Source organism: Triticum urartu, chromosome 7A, assembly GCF_056163025.1.
Source record: "Triticum urartu cultivar PI428250 chromosome 7A, HENAU_Tu73, whole genome shotgun sequence".
NCBI lineage: Eukaryota > Viridiplantae > Streptophyta > Magnoliopsida > Poales > Poaceae > Triticum > Triticum urartu.
The window spans coordinates 464,268,281-464,279,862 of NC_141879.1; the positions used below are offsets into that span (position 1 = coordinate 464,268,281).

At 45.0% G+C, this 11,582-nt stretch overlaps 1 protein-coding gene across 1 annotated transcript; it reads right to left on the reverse strand.

The window, feature by feature from the left end:
- Positions 1 to 10,205: 10,205 nt before the first annotated feature.
- Positions 10,206 to 10,943, reverse strand: LOC147959969 (uncharacterized). The gene has a single exon (XM_087536312.1). The coding sequence runs from the start codon at positions 10,941 to 10,943 to the stop codon at positions 10,206 to 10,208; it is 738 nt and encodes a 245-aa protein (XP_087392438.1).
- Positions 10,944 to 11,582: the final 639 nt, after the last annotated feature.

An 11,582-nucleotide genomic window follows, 5' to 3' on the forward strand; every position in this document is an offset into this window, starting at 1 on the left:
ATTTTGAGAATTCTTTTCACCCATCCGGAGCATTTCATGAGTTGTTTCCATTTCTTTCCTCCGAAGGCCATCTTTTCAAATATTATTCGTTCTAGCTTTCAGCTCTCGTTATACAAATCTTACCGGTGCATTGTTCAAATATCCTATAATCAGTTCAGGATCTCGTCGTTGTCATGTATCTAAATGCTAGCAAGTATCTTCATTCATTTTCCAATTCTTCCCGATGAATTGTGCCTTTGCTACTTTCATTTTCAATCCTTATGGTGGTTTGTTCAAGATTCTTCTTCCTTCATTTTCATATCAATTCATTCGTTGTTTTCAAATCCTACCGGTGGTCCGTTGAAGACCTTCCCAAGTTTGCGCCATATCTATATTAATCCGTTCTACGAGAATAAGTAGTATGCCAAATCCGTTTGCTCTTCATCAATTTAATTGGTGAAGGATACGCATAACGTAATTCTTATTATTGTTTCATCCAAGTGATCTAGTTTCTTCTTTCCGGAGTGGTTCATCATATCACATTATCGGTCCGAGATGCTTTATCTTTTCTTTCCGGAGTTCCAAGTTTTTCTCGGTTATATCATTTCAAAGCTCCATCTAATCATTGGAAGGCTTCAAGTCTTATTCTTTTCATCCTTCACTTCCTTTTGATCATTCTTTTATTATGGGAGTTCTTCATGAAGGCTCAACATGATGGTTTGCAAGGATACTTTTCATTCTTCAATTGTTCTTCAAGATTTCTCTCGGAGCTAAGATCCGCCAAGATATACTCTAAAATAAACATGATGCCCAACACATGTTTTGTTTGAGGAGTTCAAGCCTTCTTCATCTTGCATTCCGAAGTGCAATTCTTTCTACCGTATCATTTGAGGTGGTGCTATGTCATTCGTCATAACTTGAGTTCATGTTTCATGATTCACATGTTGTCAAGAATGGGGTATCTTAAACCCATCAATCTCTTCATTGTAGTTATCTTGGGTTATATTTCACCTAAAACCTTCCCTAAGGAATGTTGCTATTGGGGTGCTTATCAATAATCCAAGTTTCCTCCTGTTCTCGCGATGAAAGATGTTTTCATCTCCGTCGCTCTAAAGCAAGCAATTGTTTCCGTTTGTGGCAGGTTTTCACCTCAAGTTTTTGAGATGTTTTCAATAAGCCCACAACAAGTTTATTCTTTTCATTGTTCATTTCCCAAAAACTCCGTCATAACCTTCTTGGAAGGGTGCTTTCCAAGATCAGTAGTGGCAGAAGTTGTCATTTTCTTCTCAATTCTTTCCTTTCCAACGATTCAACTTATATTCTTTCGTTTCGGAGGCATAGCGATGTTGCTCTCTTCACTCATCATCCCATTTTTGTCAAAGATCATGTTCTTTCCCTTTGCTTATCCATTTAACCGGAGTGTCGTTCCCTCTTTTCAAGTTCTTCCCATTTTGTCAAGTTTTGCCTCCCTTCTCAACTGGAGTGCTGTCTAAAATATTTCTTACCTCTTGTGCCATTCTTTCAATAGTACTGGAGGCAGTGTGTTGTTCATTTCATCAAGTATACTCTTATCTTCCCAAGTTCATATTCAATTCCTTCCATTTACAGTCGGAGTGTTGTCCAAATTATATCATTCTTATTCCTTCTCTATCTTGTTTTAACCGGAGTGTTGTCGTAATTGACCTTTATCGTTCCTTGTACATCTCATTTCTACCGGAGTGCTTGCATGTACTTCTTGTCCATTGCAACCCTTTTTCTTATGTATTTCAACCTACAAGGCTCTAGTAATGTTCTGTGTTCCTCTTTTCTAACGGAGTGTTTTCAATTTCGATCATCTCTGTTGTTTTCTTTTCTCAAATGGTTCAACCTTGCAAGGTTCTTTGGTTTCACTCATTGGTCAAAGAAGCAACTTAGTTTTACCTCTTCTCTTTCTCTTCCATTTCCCTCCGGTGCCATCCTAGATCTCGGGACGAGATCCTCTCATAGTGGTGGAGTGTTGTGACGCCCCGAGACCGTTGCGCCAGGTGTCTTCCAGTTATTTGTTGTCCTTGCCATGTCATTTGCTTGTGTGTTGCATCTTGCCATGTCATCATGTGCATTGCATCATCATGTTTTCAAAACTTGCATCCGTCCCGGTTCCCCAGTTCTTTCCGTTGTCCGTTTTGAGCCCAGCCACACTCGCACGCGCCAGCGGCATGTCCGAAATATTATTTTATAAGTGGCCGGATAATGTTCTCGGAATGGGTTGAAAGTTGGCATGCGGTGTTGTTATGTTGTCAGTAGGCCGCCTGCCAAGTTTCATCGCATTCGGAGTTCGTTTGATGCCCCAGCGGATAACTATAGCGGCAGTATAGCCGGTCATACGTCGGACATTTCCGGTATCCGGAAACATGTGCCGGGCTTTCCCTCTTTTTCCTCCCTAGACCGTCTACATAGTCCACTACATACCGCCAGGCCCAACCTAACCTCTCTCGTCAGCCCACGGCCCTCCTCGCGCGCGCGTCCGAAAGCTATCCCGGACCCGACCCGGGCAGTCGTCCCCGTTGGATTCGGATCATCCCCAAACATCTACAAAACATCTCCTTTTTCCCATTTGGACTTCCTAACTATTTATTTCTCGATCGCCCGATTACGATGGGAGGGATCCGACAGCCCCTAACATAATCCACCTGCTATATATAGCCTAACCCTAGACCACTAGCCTGTCCCGTCCATTCCATCCATCCCACCGCCACCTCCTGGTCCCATCGGGATCTCACCCATCTAATCTCCTCATTTTCACCAACCAGCTATTCCAGAGCATAGCCCCTCCTTGCCTCGATCTGGATCGAGGAGCCCGAGCCCCTGCAACTGCCCGAGGCCTCCACGGCTTGCCCCTCCTGTCTCCTCGCCGCTCCGGCCGGACCTCGCCGGACTCCTCGCGCAGCAGTACCACACCAAGCCTCGCGTCGCAGCCTCCTTCTCGTCATGCCCGTGCACGAGCAGACGAACCCGAACTCCCTTCTCTCGATCCATGGTGCCTCTGCCTCGAGCCACTCAAGAGATCGCCCACACCCAAAACCAGGCCACCGTCCTGTGCCCGAGAGCCCACTGAGGGGCTCCCTCATCCGCCAGACTGCCTTCCCTGCCTTCCTCTCTCTTTGTCGCTCCGTCCCTGTCTCTCTGCTCTCTCATGGTCTCTCTCTCTCTATGCCCTTCGCAAGTCGACGTCGCCGGCCTTCTCCGCCCCGGATCCGGTTGCCCTTGTTGTCCCGTGCTCGGATCTACAACCTCCAGTCACCTCCTTGCTGGTCCACGCCCCTGGGACCCGTCGTTGGACGCTGCCATGCTGTGCGCCGCCTCCTCTATTTTCTGTGCTCGTTCGAGCAGGGAGGACGAGCGGTAGTGCATATGGGCCGCCCCCTTTGCATCGCCTTAAGGCCCAGCGCCAGGGCGTTCTCCAGCTAGGCCTCGCAGGCCAATGTGATCCCCCACAGCCCCCCTCTTTGTTGGGCCAGCAGGGCCAGCAGTGCATTCAGATTCGTCCCGTATAACATTTTTTTTCTCTGGACGAATTTAATCATTTTCCAGGAGATTACAGTTTTACAGAAAACCCTGTAACTTCATGCATTTAATAACTTCACAACCGTGCATCGGATGTAAATAATTTATATATGTAAAATGACTAGAATTTCATCTAGTTTCATAATATCCAACTTTCATGCATGTTTAAAATGTTTAAAATTATGTTTGCATATATTTTCCCATGTTGCCATGTAAAATGATTTATTTCATAACTAATTAACCGTAGCTTGGATTTAAATAATCTTTATATGTAAATGGGGTAGAAAATTGCCTAGTTTAACATGGTGTCATTGCTTTGCATGTTTAACAACTCTAAAATATGCTTTAGGGCAGAACAGTACCAAATCTAATATATGCTCATGAGGATTTACCGGAATTGTGGTTTGTTATTTCCGACCTCATTTAAACTTGACTAGATAGTTAGTTTATGTATGCTTCACCTCTTGCCATGCTAACCAACATTTAATATTGTTGAGTACATAAACAGGAGAGAACTAAATAAGTCATGTGGTGTTCCGTCAATATACAACTCGTTGCATATTGAGCTCCACTTAAGTTGTAGTTTTGTTTGTGCACTTTGCCATGCCCTGCCTAATTAAACCGGACATGCATCATACTTGGTTGCGCATCATGCCATGTTTATGTGATGGTTGTTTACTATGTTGTTTCCTTCTTTCCGGTATTGCTTCTTCGGGTTAGTTCCGATAACGTCGTGTTTGTGAGGATTCGTTCGACTTTGTCCGTTTGTCTTCTTCATGGACTAGTTCTTCTTCCTTGCGGGATCTCAGGCAAGATGACCATACCCTCAAAATCACTTCTATCTTTGCTTGCTAGTTTCTCTCTCTATTGCTATGCTGCGATACCTACCACTTGCTATATTATGCCTCCCATTTTGCCATGTCAGCCTCTAACCCGCCTTTCCTAGCAAACCGTTGTTTGGCTATGTTACCGCTTTGCTCAGCCCCTCTTCTAGCGTTGCTAGTTGCAGGTGAAGATGAAGTTCGTTCCATGTTGGAACATGGATATGTTGGGATATCACAATATCTTTTTTGTTAATTAATGCATCTATATACTTGGTAAAGGGTGGAAGGCTCGGCCTTATGCATGGTGTTTTGTTCCACTCTTGCCGCCCTAGTTTCCGTCATACCGGTGTTATGTTCCTTGATTTTGCGTTCCTTACACGGTTGGGTGTTATGGGGACCCCTTGACAGTTTGCTTTGAATAAACCTCCTCCATCAAGGCCCAACCTTGGTTTTACCATTTGCCTCACCACCACATACTTTTCCCTTGGGAGTCGTGCTCTCAAGGGTCATCTTTATTTTAAGCCCCCCCGGGCCAGTGCTTGTCTAAGTGTTGGTCCGAACTAGAGTCCTTTGCAGCGCCACCTCGGGGAAACTTGAAGGTTGGTTTTAGTTGTACGGAGCGCTCATCCGGTGTTGCCCTGAGAACGAGATATGTGCAGCTCCTATCGGGATGTCGGCGCATTGGGCGGTCTTGCTGGTCTTGTTTTACCATTGTCGAAATGTCTTGTAACTGGGATTCCGAGTCTGGTCGGGTCTTCCTGGGAGAAGGAATATCCTTCGTTGACCGTGAGAGCTTGTGATGGGCTAAGTTGGAACACCCCTGCAGGGTTTTTGAACTTTCGGAAGCCATGCCCACGGTTATGGGCAGATGGGAATTTGTTAATGTCCGATTGTAGAAAACTTGAAACTTAACTTAATTAAAATGCATCAACCGCGTGTGTAGCCATGATGGTCTCTTCTCGACGGAGTCCGGGAAGTGAACACGGTTCTTGTGTTATGCTTTAACGTAAGTAGCTTTCGGGATCACTTCTTGATCACTTCTAGTTCACGACCATGCTTTGCTTCTCTTCTCGCTCTCATTTGCGTAAGTTAGCCACCATATATGCTAGTGCTTGCTGCAGCTCCACCTCACTACCTTTTCCTACCCATAATCCTAAATACTCTTGATTGCGAGGGTGTGAGATTGCTGAGTCCCCGTGACTCACATATTACTTCCAAAACAGTTGTAGGTGCCGATGATACCAGTGCAGATGACACAACTGAGCTCGAGTGGGAGCTCGATGAAGATCATGTTCATCGTGTTGTTTTTCATTTCCAGTTAATCAGTAGTGGAGCCCAGTCGGGACGATCGGGGATCTAGCATTAGGGGTTGTCTTTCTTTATTTGGTTCCGTAGTCGGACCTTGATTATATTCTGGATGATGTAATGCTATTTATGTATTGTGTGAAGTGGCGATTGTAAGCCAACTCTTTATCCCTTTCTTATTCAGTACATGGGATGTGTAAAGATTACCCCTCTTGCGACATGCCTACTATGCGGCTATGCCTCTAAGTCGTGCTCCGACACGTAGGAGATATAGCCGCATCGTCGGTGTTACATACCCCCTTAAGATGAATCTTGCCCTCGAGATTCGGGTTGGCTAGAAAATAGGTGAGGGTGATCTTTCCATAGGTCTTCCTCGCGTTCCCAGGTGGCTTCATCTTTGATATGGTGGCTCCACTGAACCTTGCAAAACTTGATAACCTTGCTGCGTGTAACTCGGCTGGCAAACTCGAGAATCTTGACTGGCTTTTCCTCGTAGGTCAAATCGCTATCCAACTGTATCGCTTCCAGTGGCACTGTATCTCTTAGAGGAATATCAGCAATCTCTGTGTGGCACTTCTTCAACTGAGAAACTTGGAACACATCGTGAACTCCTGACAATCCTTCGGGCAATTCCAACTTGTAAGAAACTTCTCCCATATGTTCCAAAACTTTGTATGGTCCCACAAAACGTGGTGCTAACTTTCCCTTAACTGCAAAGCGCTTCACTCCTCGAAGGGGTGATACACGAAGATACACTATGTCTCCGACTTCGTAAACTGTTTCCTTGCATTTAGAATCCGCATAGGTCTTTTGCCTGGACTGGGCTACCTTGAGTCTATCGCAAATCAGCTTAACCTTCTCTCCAGACTCTTTAATCAAATCTGGTCCAAACAATTGTCGGTCTCCAACTTCATCCCACAACAACGGTGTCCTGCACCTCCTTCCGTACAATGCTTCGAAAGGGTCCATCTTCAAGCTGGCTTGATAGCTGTTGTTGTAAGAGAACTCTGCGTAAGGCAAATTGTCGTCCCAACTAGATCCATGGTCTAGCGCACAAGCTCTCAACATGTCCTCCAAAATCTGATTGACTCTCTCAGTCTGTCCATCTATCTACGGGTGAAAAGCTGTACTGAACTCTAGCCTGGTTCCCAAAGTTTCATCCAACTGATTCCAAAACTTTGAGGTAAACTGGTTTCCTCTATCTTATACAATGGTCTTCGGAACTCCGTGCAAACATACGATCCCGGTCATGTATATCTTTGCTAACTTAGCACTTGTGTAAGTGGTTTTCACTGGGATGAAATGAGCTACTTTCGTCAAACGATCGACTACAACCCATATCGATTCATAGCCTGAACGAGTCCTGGGCAATCCCATGATAAAATCCATACCTAGCTTGTCCCATTTCCATTCGGGTATCGGCAATGGTTGTAGCAATCCTGCTGGCTTTTGATGCTCTGCCTTCACTCTCTGACATACATCACAAACTGCTACATACTCCACAATATCCTTCTTCATTCCGGTCCACCGGAAACTATCCTTCAAATCCATGTACATTTTAGTATTTCCTGGGTGAATCGAATATGGAGAATCATGGGCCTCCTGCAAAATCAGCTTCCTGATCTCCTGATCATTTGGCATATATACGCGGTCCTCGAACCATAAGGTATCGTGCTCATCCTCACGAAATCCTTTAGCCTTTCCTTTGCTCATCCTTTCCTTTATCTCGGCAATCTCCTTGTCTGTCTTCTGAGCTTCTCTGATCTTATCCATCAATGTAGACCGAATCTCCAATGCTGCTACATAACCTCTCGGAACTATCTCCAAGCATAGCTCGCGAAGATTGTCTGCTAACTCCTTGGGTAACTCTCCGGTCATGAGTGTATTGACATGACTCTTGCGGCTCAACGCATCGGCTACTACGTTAGCCTTTCCGGGATTATAGTGCAACTTCATGTCATAATCCTTAATGAGTTCCAACCATCTCCTCTGACTGAGATTCAACTCCTCCTGCGTGAAGATATACTTCAAACTCTTGTGATCCGTGTATACCTCACAATGGTTTCCGATGAGAAAATGTCTCCAAGTCTTCAACACATGCACTACGGCTGCTAACTCCAAATGATGCGTAGCATAATTTAACTCATGGGTTTTAAGCTATCATGAGGCATATGAAACAACTCTTCCTTCCTACATAAGCACTGCTCCAAGTCCTCGACGAGAAGCATCGCAATACACTTCATAATCCTTGTGTTGATCTGGCAGGATCAACACTGGTGATGTAACCAAGCGTTTCTTCAACTCCTAAAAACTGGCCTCACATTCCTCAGTCCATTTGAACTTGGTGTCCTTTTTTAACAACTCCGTCATAGGCTTTGCAATCTTCGAGAAATTCTCAATGAACCTCCGGTAGTATCCTGCGAGTCCAAGAAAACTCTGGATCTCTCCAACTGACGTGGATGCCTCCCAATTTGTCACAGTGACGACTTTGGTGGGGTCTACCGCTATTCCTTCTCCAGATATAACATGTCCAAGGAATCCAACTTCCTTCAACCAAAACTCACACTTGCTGAACTTGGCGTATAGCTGATGTTCTCTAAGCTTCCCAAGTACTAATCGCAACTGCTTTTTATGCTCCTCTTCATTCTTCGAGTAGACCAGAATATCATCAATGAACACCACTACGAACTTATCCAAAAACTCCATAAACACCTTGTTCATCATGTTCATAAAATAGGCAGGTGCGTTAGTCAGGCCAAATGACATAACAGTATACTCATATAGCCCGTACCTCGTGGTAAAAGCTGTCTTAGGTATGTCCTGCTCTCGAATCTTCAGCTGGTGGTACCCTGATCGCAGGTCGATCTTGGAAAACACCTTAGCTCCTTGCAGCTGATCAAACAAATCATTGATCATTGGTAGTGGGTACTTGTTCTTGATCGTCACCTCATTCAATCCTCGATAATCAACAATCATCCTCAACGATCCATCCTTCTTCTCCACTAGAAGTACTAGTGATCCCCAAGGTGACAAGCTTGGGCGAATATATCCTTTATCCAGTAACTCATTAATCTGCTTCTTAATTTCCTCTAAATCCTGTGCGGGCATCCTGTACGGTCTCTTAGATATTGGCCCTGTGCCTGGCAAAAGCTCAATCGAAAACTCGATGTCTCTATCCGGTGGCATGCCTGGCAACTCTTCTGGAAATACATCCGGGAAATCCCTCGCCACTGGTACTTCCACCTATACAACTCCTGATAAGGAATTTACTTGAGTCCTAATCGGCACATGCCGGGATACATACTTGATCCTTCTTCCTTCTGGGGTGGTGAGCAAGATCGACTTACTGGTGCAATCGATGTTTCCTCCATACATTGATAGCCAATCCATACCCAGAATCACATCCAAACCTTGAGACTCCAAAATTATTAGATCTGAGGGGAAAACATGCCTACCTATGGTCAATGGCATCTGAAAAAATCCTTGGCTTGCCATATACTCTGCTCCTGGCGAGCTCACTAACATAGGTGTACTAAGAACTTTGGTGGGCAGCTTATACTTATCCACAAATCCCCTTGATATGTATGAATGCGATGCACCAATATCAAAAGAATGACTGCAGTAAATGACTTAACCAAAAACATACCTATTACTGCATCTGGCTGGGCTTCAATCTCCTCCATGACGTGGTTCACTTGTCCCCTGTTGAAAGGGTTGGGATTCTTCCCAGAACTTCCTTTTTCGTTTCCGTTGTTAGCTTCAGGACATTCATTGGCGTAATGTCTGGTCTTCTGGCACTTGTAGCAAGTAACATGGCTTAGATCTTTCTTGGCGGGGGTTGCTGGGTTGGAGCGGTTCTGTCCATTGCTTCCTCCATTACCATTTCCGCTCTTGGAGCCACTATGGTTGTGCGAACTTCCTCTAGTGTGATTGTGACCTCCATGGTTATGCTGTAGGGTCCTCTCGAGTTTGAAAAGCCTACTGGAACTGGGTCCCATGTAACATTGGCTATAGGATAGGTGACAGTGTAATTCTCCCACCATGAGGCTGCTGGTCCATCCAGTTGGTGCGCGGCAAAATGCACCTTTTCAGCATCTATGCATCCTGCAGTGGTTAATTGCCTTCCAATCATGCGGAGCCAATCATCTGCCACTATCGGCTCGGTGCTACTAGAAAACACCGGCGGCTGCAACCTCAGAAAACGGGCTAAGTTGTCAGCTGGGGGTGGTGGTGGTGGGTTGTTGTTGTTGTTGTTGCCTTGGTTCTGAACTGACAACTGCATCAAGGTATTCTGCTGCTGGATCAACTGAGTGAGCTCCGATGGAAAGGTAAATCCGGGGTCACGTCTCAGAGGCATCTGAGGGTTTAGAGGGAAGAGAATAGAATAGAATGAGGTCTAGTGAGAAAACACTACCCATATGCACATGAGACAAACACAATCATATCACTCAATCAATCAAGCAAGGGCATACAATCAGTCTAGAACTATCATTACAAAAGTGCTCGGACTATACTATATACATGGTGGAATACTACTACTGATATGGTGGTCGACTAGAAAAATTGATCGGTGGAAGACTCCGTAATATCCACTCCAACTTCATCAACATAGTCATCATCGCTATCGGCGGGGTCCGAGTCGGTGTCGTCGATGATGATGTAGTTCTCCGGGCAAGTAGAATCGTCGTCTTCTCCTCCTGGCGCGGGGTCTCCCATGAATACACCTAGCTTCCTTGTCAGATCATCATTCATCTCCACTAGTATCATCATTTCCTCCTCGTATCCATCATGTGTAGACTTGAGTTCTTCCTCCAGCTCCGTGATCCTGGTCATCGCCTTCTTCAGATCTATCATGCCTGCACACATCTGGTTCTCCTGGCGACAAATGTGCTGGTTTAACTCTTGGATGAAAGCTGCAATGGATCTATCCTTCCTGGTGCTAATCATCTCCCATTGCTCATCTCGGTGCCCACAAATCTGGTAGATAGTATCCTTGATATCCTTTTGGTAAACTTCTCCAATGCGTCCCATGGTGATGTGGGCTGCCATACTCTTTCCTAGACTCCAGGTTGGTGCATCAAAGGAAAACTCTATGGGCTTAGTGACTGGCGTGAATGTCCTTCCTGGAACTTGAACTCGAATCATCCAACGCTTCTCTTCTGGTAAAGTGGCGTTGTAAGTCCCGGTGAAGCTTGGTATTCCAATGTTCAGGTACCTAGTGACTTCTTTTAAGTGGTGTCCAAAAGGTGTGTCTTCATCTGGTAGTGCAAACTTGTTTCTTGCGTCCGCCATTCTAAAGACTAGAAAATGGAGAGGAGTCATGAATGAGAAGAGAGTAGTGATCTAGGGCTTTAGCTTAGTGGTCGTGTCCTACAGTCAGCGTGTGCTCTGATACCATCTTGTAGCGACCAGACCTCAAATAGTCTGATCTCTCTGCATCAGTGTCATCCCTGGATCGGTAATGCTGACACGCACCGTACTTGAGGATTTATAACAGAGTAGCAATCACACACTTATTACATCGAATGTCTCAAAATAGAACTTTTTACAATAAATATGGCTTAAGGCATCTAATATGATAACATGGAAGGCTTGGAAGATAAAGTGAGTCCATCAACTCCAACGGCATCACTGAGTGAAAGACCACGACCTAAGGCTCCTTATTGTTCGTCTGAAAAGTCTGCAACATGATACGTTGCAGCCCGAAACGGGCCAGGACATGGAATATGCTGGCAATGTAACACAAGAGAGTAATGAACAGAATAATGCTATCACTACATGCATATATGGCTGGTGGAGGCTGTATGGTTAATATGTTTTGCGGAAAGCCAATTTTTTCCTACAACAAAGGAATAAATTTTATTTAACTATCACGGTGGTTGTTAAACATTGAGAAGGTTCACCCAACTCAATCCCAATTAAGCATCATCA

Excerpts from the sequence above, each read along its gene's own strand:
- LOC147959969 (XM_087536312.1), bottom strand. The coding sequence starts at position 10,943 with ATGGCGGACGCAAGAAACAAGTTTGCACTACCAGATGAAGACACACCT.